At 59.6% G+C, this 14295-nt stretch overlaps 1 protein-coding gene across 4 annotated transcripts in view; it reads left to right on the forward strand.

Moving 5' to 3' along the window:
* LOC128827115 (carcinoembryonic antigen-related cell adhesion molecule 6-like) overlaps positions 1–13413 on the forward strand; it is a 32434-nt gene extending 19021 nt beyond the window's left edge. The window contains exons 3-10 of one of the 4 annotated variants that reach the window (XM_054010853.1): positions 2102–2377; positions 2539–2790; positions 7938–8213; positions 8332–8583; positions 10712–10841; positions 11402–11451; positions 12327–12358; positions 12579–13413. In XM_054010853.1, the coding sequence (XP_053866828.1) occupies positions 2102–2377; positions 2539–2790; positions 7938–8213; positions 8332–8583; positions 10712–10841; positions 11402–11451; positions 12327–12358; positions 12579–12698 (1388 nt within the window). In that variant the 3' untranslated portion in view covers positions 12699–13413. Of the gene's footprint in view, positions 1–2101; positions 2378–2538; positions 2791–7937; positions 8214–8331; positions 8584–10711; positions 10895–11401; positions 11452–12326; positions 12359–12578 lie in introns of all 4 variants that reach the window. The other 3 variants (XR_008442937.1, XM_054010855.1, XM_054010854.1) reach the window with 3 other exon arrangements.
* Positions 13414–14295: the final 882 nt, after the last annotated feature.

Below are 14295 nucleotides of genomic sequence, written 5' to 3' on the forward strand. Positions count from 1 at the left end.
CGCTTCCCACAGCGAGTCCACCCAGGCGGGGTCCTGGGGCAGCCAGAGGGTCCTGCACCCCCACTTCGCAGTCAGACGTGACTCTCAGCCAGCCAGTAACACAGAGGTTTATTAGATGACAGGAACACGGTCTAAACCAGAGCTTGTAGGGACAGAGAATGAGACCCCCTCAGCCAGGTCCATTCTCGGGTCCAGCGAGCCAGACCCCCACCCCCCGTCTGCCCTCACTTCCCATCCCCAGCTATCTCCAAACTGAAATCCCCTCCAGCCCCTCCTTTCTGGCCTTTGTCTCTTTCCCTGGCCAGGAGATCACTTGACCTCTTTGTTCTCCAACACCTTTAGCTATCCCCTTGCAGGGGGGAAGGACCTGGCCATTAGTTGCCAGGAGACAGAGTGTCAGTGATTTATGCACACTGGCCTTTATCCCACCTCCTAGAGACTTAAGAAATGTATAGGGGAAACTGAGGCACCCACACAGTATTCAGAGGAAACATTAAGAACATTCCCACTTCCTCACACTCTGTTCTACAGGGGATGCTCCCAACCCTCTCTAGTCTGGATCAGACACCCACTGTCACCATCTGTACACTCCCTGTGCTGGGCGCTCTCGGCTAGTTCACTGTCAGTCCAGCCACATCCCCCTGCGCTCTGGTCCTGTCCAGGGCCCAGCTCCACCCCGTGGGCTCTGTCCTGTGGGGGCTGCTCCCAGCCATGCTGCAGCTGGGCCGGACGCTCCCTGTCGCTTTCCAAGCGGTGCCCGACCCGTCCGATCAGCGCGTTGAGTGCCCTGCTCTGTGCCCGTCTCTCCCTCCCGGCTCCGTCCTGTCTCTGCCCCCCACCCCTCCGGGGCATCTGTCCCCTGTGGGACGCCCCACTGCAGCTCCAACAGCAGATTCCTGTCCACCTGGCGCCTCCGGCTGGTTCCCACCTGGGCCGGGCGTGTGGCCATGGCTCTGGCGGGGGTGTCGGTCTGTACCCGCTATGAGGCTATGGGCTGGCACCAGGCCCCCAGCCACACACCGGGTCTGTGTCCCCGCCTGAGATCTGGGCGCTGCTGGCCCCGGCGCTGCCTCCTGGGGGTGGGTAGCAAATGGGGCAGATTGGGGCGGGGGGGAGGCACCATCTCTCTGAGCCGCTATTTCCTTCTTCGCTCTCTTGATTCTCTCCTGGGACTTACCGGCTCCTTCCTGGTGCGCCTGCCCCCCACGGCCCCGCGCTGCTTGGTGCCCCCCAGCAAGGGGTGCTGGAGAGTGAATTAGCCAGTGGGCAGGACAGGGAGCTCAGAGGGGGACAGGCGGATGGGGGGGCTGCCCTGAGGGAACAGACGGGAGGGGACGTTCCCAGCCCCCCGGGGAAGGGGGTACAGACTGGAGGAGTTTCCTTGGCCCTGCCGCTGGAATCCGGATGCCCCCTCCCCATTTGGACTCTCATGGGTCGTGGGTAGAACCCAGGGGGCCTGGGCTGTGAGGCCCTTGCTGATCTATGGGGCTGGATAGGAATGGGGGACAGTGCTAGGCTGGGCAGCTGTCCCCCACCACGACATCACCCCGATCTCCCCGGGGACAGTGAGCGTGGCTGTGGCTGACTGCCCATGATGCACCAGCGAGGTCACCCCCACCCCCGGCCTCGGTCTGGGATGGGCAGCGCCGTCCGGGTCAGAGGGATGGCAAGGAACTGGCACAGGGCTGTGCCCACAGGGCAATGCCAGCAGTACCAAGCGACCTGTGGGGTCGTGACCCTTGAATTGGGCCCAAACAGTCACGGGATCGGCTTGAAAATCCTGCTGTCAGGACAGAGTCTGGGATATGGTGCAACGACAGCCGAGAGTCTTCTGAAAATCACAGGACTCCGGGAGCCAGAGCCTCAGGGAGGCATCAATAACTGTGAGACTCAACGCCGGCGAGAGGGACCCTCTCCCGGAGCCCAGAAAGCGACCGCCTGTCTCCACAGCTCTGAGGGGCAAAGGGCGAAGGACCCTTCCCATGACACCGCAGGGCAGTGAGAACAGGACACTTCCCCCAGTCCCGCAGGGTGGTGGCCCTGATCCCAGGTGAATGGAGGGGCAGGACTCACGGTGACGCTCTCTCTGTTCCCTGCACAGAAAAGCTTGCCAAGCCCACGGTGACGCCCGGCCAAACCCAGGTGCCTGAGAATGGGACCCTCACCCTCACGTGCAACACTTCCCCCCGCGCCGATGCCGTGCTCTGGCTCCAGAACGGGTCGTACCTCACACCCAACACGCGGCTGGAGCTGTCCTCGGAGAACCGGACCCTCACGGTGCTGAATTTCACCTGGGGCGACACCGGGACCTACCAGTGCGAGGTCGGGAACCCCATCAGCACCAACCGCAGCGAGCCCAGCACCGTGACGCTGGCCTGTGAGTAACTGCAGCCCCGTCCCCTGGCCGCGCTGCCCCTGGCCCTGCCGGCATCACCCAGCCACGGAGATGCGGCTGCCTCTGGGGTGGGGTGCGCCACCTATTTATACCTTGTTCTGCTGGTCCCCTCCTTCCCAACGATCCTCTCCCATTCTGTGTAGATGGGCCAGAATCCGCCAGGATAGACCCTCCAGGACCCGTCAACCTGACTCTTGGGTCCCGTCTGACCCTGACGTGCATCGCCGACTCTGTCCCAGCCCCGAGCTATTCCTGGTTTCTCAACGGCACCAAATTACCCCAGACCGGGAGCAGCTTCACCTTTGACCTGACAACATTAAATCTGGGCACGTACAAGTGCCAGGCTCACAACCCTGTCACTGGCCTCACGGCTAGCGCGGAGATCGAGGTGCTGGGTGAGTAGCCGGGCACTGCGCCCCACGCCCACCTCTGCCTGAGGCCCACAGAGCACCAGGGGCTCCGTCATTTTGTGTCCAGCGGGCGCCCCGGCCACTCCGGATCTGTCCTGTCTCCAGCCAGGCTCCCTGTCTGCCTGGGATGTTCTCTGTGCACCAACCCCGCGGGTCAGCGCCGTTCCTGTGCTCTCCCTGGCTCTGGAGCCGGGTCTGGGGTCTTCAGCTCAGTTCTGGATTCACCCCTCAGGCTCTGTTCCCCAGGGGACGCTCCCGTCTGTCTCCAGTCTGGATCAGACACTGCTCTATCACCTGTCACTGCCTGCGCCGATCCCGCTCCCCGTGCTGGGCGCTCTCGGCTAGTTCACTGTCAGTCCAGCCACATCCCCCTGCGCTCTGGTCCTGTCCAGGGCCCAGCTCCACCCCGTGGGCTCTGTCCTGTGGGGGCTGCTCCCAGCCGTTCTGCAGCTGGGCCGGATGCTACCTGTTCATAGAATCAAGAACTGGAAGGGACCTTGAGAGGTCTTCTAGTCCAGTCCCTTGCACTCAAGGCAGGACTAAGTATTTTCTAGACCATCCCTGACAGGGGTTTGTCCAACTTGCTCTTAAAAATCTCCAATGATGGAGCTTCCACAACCTCCCTAGGCAATTTATTCCAGTGCTTAACCACCCTGACAGTTAGGAAGTTTCTCCTAATGTCCAACCTAAACCGTCCTTGCTGCAATTTAAGCCCATTGCTTCTTGTCCTGTCCTCAGAGATTAAGAAGAACAATTTTTCTCCCTCCTCCTTGTAACAATCTTTTATGTACTTGAAAACCGTTATCATGTCCCCTCTCAGGCTTCTCTTCTCCAGACTAAACAAAACCAGTTTTTTCCATCTTCCTTCATAGGTCATGTTTTCTAGACCTTTTATCATTTTTGTTCCTCTTCTCTGGACTTTCTCCAATTTGTCCACATCTTTCCTGAAATGTGGGGCCCAGAACTGAACACAATACTCCAGTTGAGGCCTAATCAGCACGGAGTAGAGCGGGAGAATGACTTCTCGTGTCTTGCTCACAACACTCCTGTTAATACATCCCAGAATCATGTTTGCTTTTTTTGCAACAGCATCACACTGTTGACTCATATTTAGCTTGTGATCCACTATGACCCCCAGATCCCTTTCCGCAGTTCTGCTTCCTGGGCCGTCATTGCCCATTTTGTACATGTGCAACTGGTTGTTCCTTCCTAAGTGAAGTGACTTTGCATTTGTCTTTATTGAATTTCATCCTATTTACTTCAGACCATTTCTCTGGTTTGCCCAGATCATTTTGAATTTTCATCCTATCCTCCAAAACACTTGCAACCCCTTCTGGCTTGGTATCGTCCACAAACTTTATAACTGTACTCTCTATGCCATTATCTAAATCATTGATGAAGATATTGAACAGAACCAGACCCAGAACCGATCCCTGCGGGACCCCACTCGTTATGCCCTTCCGGCCTGACTGTGAACCACTGTTAACTACTCTCTGGGAACGGTTTTCCAACGAATTTTGCACCCACCTTATAGTAGCTCCATCTAGCTTGTATTTTCCTAGTTTGTTTATGAGGTGGTCATGCGAGACAGTATCAAAAGTCTTACTAAAGTCAAGATATACCACATCTACCACTTCCCCCCATCTACAAGGCTTGTTACCCTGTCAAAGGAAGCTATGAGATTGGTTTGATACGATTTGTTCTTGACAACTCCATGCTGACTGTTACTTATCACCTCATTATCTTCTAGATGTTTGCAAATATATTGCTTAATTATTTGCTCCATTATCTTTCTGGGTACAGAAGTTAAGCTGACTGGTCTGTAATTCCCCTGGTTGTCCTTATATCCCTTTTTATAAACGGGCATTAGATTTGCCCTTTTCTAGTCTTCTGGAATCTCTCCTGTCTTCCATGACTTTTCAAAGATAATCACTAATGGCTCAGATCTCTCCTCAGTCAGCTCCTTGAGTATTCTAGGATGCATTTCATCAGGCCCTGGTGACTTGAAGACATCTAGCTTGTCTGAGTAATTTTTGACTTGTTCTTTCCCTATTTTAGACTCTGATCCTACCTCATTTTCACTGACATTCACTATGTTAGACGTCCAATCGCCACCAACCTTCTTGGTGAAAACCGAAACAAAGAAGTCATTAAGCACCTCTGCCATTTCCACATTTTCTGTTACTGTTGTGGAAGTAGAGATACTGTCTTTTCCCCCTTCATTGAGTAACGGAACTACTCTGTCCTTGATCTTCCTCTTACTTCTAATGTATTTGTAGAATGTTTTCTTGTTTTCTTTTATGTCTCTAGCTAGTATGATCTCAGTTTGTGCCTTGGCTTTTCTAATTTTGTCCCTACAGACTTGTGTTATTTATTTATATTCATCCTTTGTAATTTGACCGAGTTTCCACTTTTTGTAGGACTCTTTTTGGAGTTTTAGATCATTGAAGATCTCCTGGGTAAGCCAGGGTGATCTTTTGCCGTACTTCTTGTCTTTCCTACGCAGTGGGATAGTTTGCTCTTGTGCCCTTAATAGTGTCTCTTTGAAAAACTGCCAACTGTCTTCAATTGTTTCTCCCCTTGGACTTGTTTCCCATGGGATTTTACCTACCAACTCCCTGAGTTTGCTAACGTCTGCCTTCTTGCAATCCATTGTCTTTATTGTGCTGTTCTCCCTCCTACCAGTCCTTGATGTTGTCTTCCAAGCAACTTCCCGACCTGTGATCAGTGCGTTGTGCACCCTGCGCTCTGACTGTCTCTCCCTCCCAGTTCTGTTTTGTCTCTGCTCCCACCCCTGCGGCCTTTGCCGTCTGTGGGCGCCCACCCCAACACGCCCCACTGCAGCTCAGACAGCAGACTCCTGCCCAAGGCTCACCTGGCGCTTCTGGCTGATTCCCACCCGGGCCCAGCTTTTCCCACGGCTCTGGCTGGGGGGTGTCAGTCTGTACCCGCTATCAGCCTACGGGCTGGCTCCAGGCCCCCAGCTGCACACCAGATCTGTGTGCCTGCCTGAGATCTGGGTACTGCTGGTCCCAGTGTTAACTGCTGAGGGGTGGGTAGCTTATGGGGCAGATGGGGAGGCACCGTCTCTCTGAGCTGCTGTTTCCGACTTCACTTTCTTGATTCTCTCCTGGGATTTACCGGCTCCTTCCTTGTGCACCCCCCAGCCCCCCACGGCCCCTGTGCTGCTCGGTGCCCCCCTAGCAAGATGCACTGGAGAGCGCGTTAGCCAGAAGGCAGGACAGGGAGCTCGGAGGGGGACAGAGCGATGAGGGGGTGCCCTGAGGGAAGAGACTGGAGGGGACGATCCCCCCCCCCCCCCCAAGGGAAGGGGGTTGTGACCTGGTGTGCCTGGGGCAGCCCTCACTGAAAATGCCAAGGTCAGGGCAGGCTGCAGAAGGGAGAGCAGAGACTCCCAAGACTGGTGGGTAACACTGGAGTTAAACTCCCCAACCAGTCACACACTGTGCTCCTGATCCCCCTCACTGGTTATCGAGAATCTGAAAAAGGGAATCCTGCAGCTCCCACTCAGCACCTAGATCCGTGCAGTGAGAAGTTATTTAAAAACTCTGCTCACAATACAAAAGGTTCTTCTGACCCCAAAGGGCCAGCCACATTCCCAGGGCAGTATAAGTTTGGATCTTACTCAAAATCCCACGCTGCCAGCCAATCTTTAGTGTCTAAAACTAAAGGTTTATTATAAAGAAAGAACAAGGAGAGAGATGTTAAATGGTAAAACAATCACATACATACAGAGACTTCAAAGCCCATAGATCAAGTTCTTAGCAGTGCTGGTGAGTTTGCTGGCTTGAAAGTCCCTCTGGAACATCCACAGTTTGGATGGGTCATTCAGATCTTTGTTCAGCGCTTCAGTTTCTAGAAAAGTTGCTTCAGAGGTAAGAAGCAGGAATGAAGACGATGCAGCTGCCCTTTATATTCCTTTTCCATGTGGCTTGTACTTCCTGTGTCCGAAACACAAGCTGCCCAGCACATGGCATGGAAAAGCCGTAGAGTTCTGTCCATAGACATGCCCCTACATGGCTTGCTGACCCATCAGGTGTATCCCCGGCTCATTTCCATGGGCTCATTGTAACGCTGATGACCCTTGATGGGCCGTCAAGCAGGCTAGGCAGTGCTGACGCCAATCTGTCTGGGGGTGTCACCCAGAAACAGCACAAGTTTGGAAATACAGATATAGCCTGTGTATCTATAACTCACAGTACAAAGGTGATACAAACATAGAAACAAGATCATCACACTTGGCAAATCATAACATTGTCACAGATACCTCACACGACAGATCTAGCATGAGTCACTGCAATTTTATAATATTGGTGTTAACGATATCATAAAGTGTTCCAGATATTCCATACAGCATCACAGAGGGAACAGACTGGAAGAGTTTCCTTGGCCCTGCAGCTGAAGTCTGGATGCCCCCTCCCCAGTCAGACTCTCAAGGGTCGTGGGGAGAACCCAGGGGGCCTGGGGCTGTGAGGCCCTTGGTGAGATATAGGGCTGGGTAGGAATGGGGGGCAGTGCTAGGCTGGGGAGCTGCCCCCCTCACCCCACTGGGTCTCCCCGATCTCCCTGGGGTCAGTGAGAGTGGCTGTGGCTGACTGCCCATGATGCACCAGCGGGGTCACCCCCACCCCTGGCCTGGGTCTGGGATGGGCAGCGCCGTCCGGGTCGGAAGGGACGGCAAGGAACCAGCACAGGGCCGTGCCCACGGGGTAATGCCAGCAGCACCAAGCGACCTGTGAGGTCGTGACCCTTGAGTAGGGCCCAAATGTCACGGGATCGGTTTGAAAATCCTGCTGTCAGGACGGAGCCTGGGAAATGGTGCAACGACAGCTGAGAGTCTTCTGAAAATTACGGGGCTCCGGAAGCCAGAGCTTCAGGGAGGCACCAATAACTGTGAGACTCAACGCCGGGAAGAGGGACCCTCTGCCGGAGCCCAGAAGGCGACTGCCCATTTCCGCAGCTCTGAGGGGCAAAGGGCGAAGGACCCTTCCCACGACACCGCAGGGCAGTGAGAACAGGACACTTCCCCCAATCCCACGGGGTAGTGGCCCTGATCCCAGGTGAATGGAGGGGCAGGACTCACGGTGACGCTCTCTCTGTTCCCTGCACAGAAAAGCTTGCCAAGCCCACAGTGACGCCCGGCCAAACCCAGGTGCCTGAGAATGGGACCCTCACCCTCACGTGCAACACTTCCCCCAGCGCCGACACCGTGCTCTGGCTCCGGAACGGGTCGTACCTCACACCCAACACGCGGCTGGAGCTGTCCTCGGAGAACCGGACCCTCACGGTGCTGAATTTCACCTGGGGCGACACCGGGACCTACCAGTGCGAGGTCGGGAACCCCGTCAGCACCAACCGCAGCGAGCCCAGCACCGTGACACTGGCCTGTGAGTAACTGCAGCCCCGTCCCCCGGCCGCGCTGCCCCTGGGGTGGGGTGTGGCACCTATTTATACCTTGTTCTGCTGGTCCCCTCCTTCCCAACAATCCTCTCCCATTCTGTGTAGATGGGCCACAATCCGCCAGGATAGACCCTCCAGGACCCGTCAACCTGACTCTTGGGTCCCGTCTGACCCTGACGTGCATCACCGACTCTGTCCCAGCCCCGAGCTATTCCTGGTTTCTCAACGGCACCAAATTACCCCAGACCGGGAGCAGCTTCACCTTTGACCTGACAACATTAAATCTGGGCACGTACAAGTGCCAGGCTCACAACCCTGTCACTGGCCTCACGGCTAGTGCAGAGATCGAGGTGCTGGGTGAGTAGCCGGGCACCGCGCCCCACACCCACCTCTGCCTGAGGCCCACAGAGCACAGGTGCTCCATCATTGTGTGTCCAACCAGTGTCCTGGCCACACCGGGTCTGTTCTGTCTCCAGCCGGGCTCCCTGTCTGCATGGGACGTCCCCTGTCGCCTGTTACTCCGTGCACCAACCCCGCGGGTCAGCACCGTTCCTGCGCCCTGGGCTCTGCCTGTCTCTGGAGCTGGGTTTGGGGTCTTCAGCTCAGTTCTGGATTCACCCCTTGGGTTCTGTTCCCCAGGGGACACTCCCATCTGTCTCCAGTCTGGATCAGACACGGCTCTATCACCTGTCACTGCCTGCGCCGATCCCGCTCCCCGTGCTGGGCGCTCTCGGCTAGTTCACTGTCAGTCCAGCCACATCCCCCTGCGCTCGGGTCCTGTCCAGGGCCCAGCTCCACCACGTGAGCTCTGTCCTGTGGGGGCTGCTCCCAGCCGTGCTGCAGCTGGGCCAGACGCTACCTGTCGCTTTCCAAGCGGTGCCCGACCCGTCCGATCTGTGCATCGAGTGCCCTGCTCTGTGCCCGTCTCTCCCTCCCGGCTCCGTCCTGTCCCTGCCCTCCATGGTCTTTGTCCTCTGTGGACCCCCCCCCCGACATGCCCCACTGCAGCTCTGACAGCTCACCCTCCATCTGCCTAGCGCCACTGGCTGATTCCCACCCGGGCCCAGCTTTTCCTGTGATTCTGGGGGTGCAATGTCGCTCTGTACCCGCTATGAGGCTACGGACTGGCTCCAGGCCCCCAGCCGCGCACTGGGTCTGTGTCCCCGCCTGAGATCTGGGTAGATGGGCCAGATTCTGCTTAGATAGACCGACCAGGACCCCTCACCCACCCCCTGGGGTCTCCTCTGACTGTGTCCAGCCCTTGAACCATCGCTGGTTTCTCAATGGTAATGACACTAACGAGACCAGGAGCAGCTTGACCTTTCACCCCACGACCTGGGCTCAGCAGGGCCCGTCTGCGTCCCAGTCTCACAACCACGGCACTAGCCGCACTGCCTGGGAATCAGTCGTCGGGCGGTTAAGAGAGTCCCTGGGGATCAGACCCAGCGCTGCCTCCCTGTCCGGCACCCTGCTGGGGGCGAGATGCCAGTGGGATTGGGTATGGGGGCAAAGTGCAGGGGGAGCAGTGGCTGGGGTGGGCGATCCGAGGGCTGCCAGCGGTGCTTGGGGGACCCTTTGCTGATGGTGTCTCAGTACATGGTTCCTCCCCATCCTGCTTAGCCTTGCTCCTCTGCAGAGCCAGGTGCTGGGGGCCTGGACTGGGGCTAGGCTAGGGTTACCATACGTCCAGATTTCCCAGACATGTCCGGCTTTTTGGTCCTCAAATCCCCGTCCGGGGGGAAATTCCAAAAAGCCGGACATGTCCGGGAAAATAGGGAGGGGTCGTGGGGCTTGAGTCCGGGCTGGAGCCGGAGCCGCTGGGGCTGGCGGTGCTCGGCCAGGGCCGGTGCTGGTGCCGGGCCGGAGCCGCTCGGCCAGAACCAGGGCCCAAGCCGAGCCGGGCCGGAGACGCCGGGGCTAGAGCCTCTTTACCAGGGCCGGCCGGCCACCGGAAGGAGCCACTCGGCTGGGGGGCTGGACTGGGCCGCGCCTCCTCGCGCCACCGCCCCAGCTTACCTGCTGCCTCCCTGTTTCAGGCTTCCTGCGAACATTTGATTGGCGGGAGGCAGGGGAGGGGGAGGAGCAGGGGGCAGAGCATTCAGGGGAGGGGGCAGAGTTGGGGCAGGGACTTTGGGGAAGGGCTGGGGGGGAAGGGGCGGAGTTGGGGCAGGGCCGGGACCCCGTGGAGTGTCCTCCTTTTTTTTAATTAAAATATGGTAACCCTAGGCTAGGCTGGGGGTCTGTCTCCCCTAGGGTGACCAGATAGCAAATGTGAAAAATTGGGACATGGGGTGGGGGGTAATAGGAGCCTGTGTAAGAAAAAGACCCAAAAATTGGGACGTCTGGTCACCCTAGTCTCCCCCATGGCTCCAGCCCCCAGGGCCTCACGTTGGGCACCAAGAGGGAGCAGCATTGGGAAGTGTGGGGCTGGGGCGGGGGGTCGTGACTGAACTTCCTGATACACCCCCCCCTTCTTTTCCATTAGCTAAAGTATCGGCTGCAGACTCCAACGGAGGCCTGCCACCCGGAGCCATCGCCGGGATCGTCATCGGGTCGCTGGCCGGGGCGGCGCTGCTCGGGGGCCTGCTCTACTTCCTGCTCCGCAAAACTGGAGGGTAACGGCTCGGGGGACAGGGGGTCCTGGGGCTGGGGGCTGCCCCGAGCGCTGGTGAGTAGGGGGGTTGGGAGCTGCCCCTGGATGCTGGAGGGGGTCAATCTCTCTGCCCCCCAGCCCCAAGTCTCTGCACTTTGGGGTCTCTGCTTATCACTCGCTCTGTGGTGAAGGGTCCTTCCACCTCTCTACCCCCCAGGATGGGATCTCGCCCCACACGCCTCTTGGAAACAGTGTCACGTCTCCTAGGAAACAATCCCTGCCCAGGCTGGCACCCAGCGCCCGGAGCCACCCCAGAGCTACCCATCCCCACAGGGAGAGCCAGGGGCTGAGTGTGGGGCACATGGTGCATGTAGGGGGTGGATGGATAGAGAGGTGGGGGGGATGGATGGCTGTGGGGTTCGGTAGGTGTGTGTGGGGGTGGATGGTCCGTGGGGAGGCGAGAGGAGGGGGGACAGGTCTGCAGTTTTGGGGAAGCCGGCTGGTTGCTGCCCCCGTCCCTGGCGTGGGGGACGGCCCAATCCCTCTCCCCCCGGCGTCACGCAGAGTCTGCTGTTTCCCCAGGGGGCCCAAGCAGCGCCCGCCCGTCGGAGGCCAGGCCGCCCCTACCCCCAGTAAGTAGCAGCCCCGCCCCTCGCAGCTGCATGCCATGTGCCGCGTGGTCGGGGCCTGTGAGCTGTGTGGGCGGGGGCTGTGAGCCGTGTGGGCGGGGCCTGCGAGCCATGTGGGCGGGGCCTGCAAGCCACATGCCTGCACCGCTGTTAGTGCCGCTGCCGCTCCCCCATGCCAAAGAGTGATGGACAGCCAAGCCCAGGGGCATGATGGGAAACTCCCCAGCCAGACAGGAAGTGACATCACGGCCGCGCCAGCCCGTTTCCAAGAGCCCGTCTGGGATTCACTTCCGCCGGGGCTGGGTCCCGGATCTCCCGTCGCTGCTCTGGGCTGTGGGTGTCACGGGCTCCGGGTGCCCCCCACCCCTGGTGCTGGGAACTCTGGGGGCAACAGCAGATATGGGGCAAGGAGTCACTTGGGTCTGGGGTTCCCTGCTTATCCCATCCCACCACCCCCTTCCCTCCCTCAAGCCCCCCTTGCTCCCCTCCCTCCCCCCAAACCCAGCCCAACCCGTGTGGCTGGTGCTGGGAACCTGGGGCAGCACTGCGGAGACACAGGCTGGGGGTCACATGGCCAAGGGGTTCCCTGCTTATTCCCTCCCCATCCCCCCCCGCTCCCCCTTCCCTTCCCTTGCCCTCCCCCCGCAGGTTCACCATCCTGGTGCAAGGAGCCCCCCACACTGAGGATCCCTGCTGAGCCCTTAGGGGCCACGCCGGCTGCAGCCACTAACCCACGTGGTGCTTCGCCTGCTGCCACTAACTCCGCACGGGCCCTGTTGCCCCTGGGGAGGGGTCACTGCTTGGCTGGGGGGGGGCGGGGCTGCACCCCGGGACTGTTGTGTTTCTAACCCCGTCTGTCTTCTGTCTCTGTCCTTCAGATCAGGGCGTCTGTGACAACAAACCTACCTTGGTAAGGAGCCTTCGTGTCCGGCCGCAGGACTCCTGGGTTCTATCCTGCTGCTGGGAGGGCAGGGGAGCGGGGGGGGGGCTGGGAGCCAGGACTCCTGGGTTCTATCTCTGACCCAGGCAGGGGAGTGGGGTCTGGTGGGTTAGAGCAGCGGGGGCTGGGAGCCAGGACTCCTGGGTTCTCTGCCTGTTGCAGTCCTTGATCTGGCTTTCCTGTCTTCCAGGGTGACGAAGACATTCAGTATTCTACACTCGCTTTCACCGCAGGAGACCAGAAGCCGCCGCCCGGGCCCGAGCCCCCCCGGGAGAGCGGCACTGTCTACTCGGAAATCAGAAAGAAATGACTGTGATTTGCTTGGGACCTCGGGAATCACTGCACACCCCCCCACCCCACCGCCCAGGAGAGCTTCTGCAGCACCCCCCCCCCAATGCAGCACTCGCTGGGGGGCAGCTCTGGTCCCACCTACCCCCTGCTCACACCTACCCCCTCCCCACCATGCAGGGTCACTGCCCACTGAGCACGTGTGTGATACCCTCCCCGGGTGAGGGCTGTCAGGACTGAGGGGCTCTGGGAGGGGAGGGGGGTCTAGTGGTTAGAGCAGGGAGCTGGGAGCTGGGAACCAGGACTCCTGGGTTAATCTCTGCTTTGCACAGGGGTCGGGGCTGGGGGGGGGTGCTGTGCAGAGGGGGATAGTCTGTGTGTGGGGCTGAAGGATAACAGCGACACCCCCACCCCAGGCCGCGCTGTTGGTGCTGCCTGGGGGTGAGGTGTGGATCTGGGCAGCCCCGGTGCAGGGGTGAGGCAGTGCAGTCACCCCATAGCATCTCAGCCCAGAGCCCTGTGCCCCCCAGCTCCACCCCCAGCTCTCCGCATCCCCATCCCCGAGCCTCCCGCTGTCAGACAGTATCCGAGGTGCAGGGCGGTTGTGCTGCTCAGGGGGGGGTGGGATGATGATTGTGAGGGGCGGGGGGGGTGTCGCTCACAGCGGGTGGGACTGGCTGATCGGGGTTTGTACCGTGATTGACGCTGTTTGTAATAAAACTAAATGTCAAAACTGCCCCCACGACTGCCGGGTGCGAGGGGGGAGGGCGGGGACGGGCCAACGCTGGGGGCAGGGACCCGGGGACATGGGACATGCAGACATGGACATGGGGACACGCAGACACTGGGTGTGGGGGGACACAGATGGACACAGGGATGGGAGGACACGGGGACGACAGACACACACACGGACAGCGAGATGGGACAGGCAGATCCCTGGGCACAGGACGGGCTGGTCGCTGGGTCCCCGGGGCTCGTGTCCGGCTGGACTCAGGGGCTCGGCCGGCCGGAGCCGGCGCTTGGGGCTGACGGGGAGACTTTCCCTGGCAGCAGGGATGAGCTCAGTGCGCTCACGCCCCAGCAAGCGCCGAATGGGGGAGAACCGGGGGCTGGTTCCAGGTGTGACCCCAACACCCCCCCCCAGCGCTGCCCGAGCTCGGTGCAGGCCGGCTGGGTGGGTCTCTGTGAACGCCCCTTGGACTGCTGCAGGGCTGTGACCTGGCGCTCCAGGGACCCGCTGAGGAAGGGCCCTGGGCAGAGTCTCTCCAGCAGCAGCGAGGTCAGGACAAGACCCCCGCCCGGTCACTTTGGGCCAAGCACACCCCCCCCCCACCCCCAGGAAGCCAAGGGTCTGGCTGGGCCCATATTGATGTGACGGGAAGGGGGGGGGGTGTCAGCCAAGGTGCAAATGGGCGTCGGGAGGGGAGGGTTGGAGTTGGGGGTTAGGGTTCCCCCCCCAGGAAGCCAAGGGCCTGGCTGGGCCCATATTGATGTGACCGGGGGGGGGGGCGTCAGCCAAGGTGCAAATCGGCGTCGGGGGGGGGGGGAGGGTTGGGGTTGGGGGTTAGGGTTCCCTCCCCTCAGGAAGGGTCGCTCTGCTGAGGACGTTTCCCCTGCTG

This window comes from Malaclemys terrapin, chromosome 21, assembly GCF_027887155.1.
Source record: "Malaclemys terrapin pileata isolate rMalTer1 chromosome 21, rMalTer1.hap1, whole genome shotgun sequence".
Lineage (NCBI taxonomy): Eukaryota > Metazoa > Chordata > Testudines > Emydidae > Malaclemys > Malaclemys terrapin.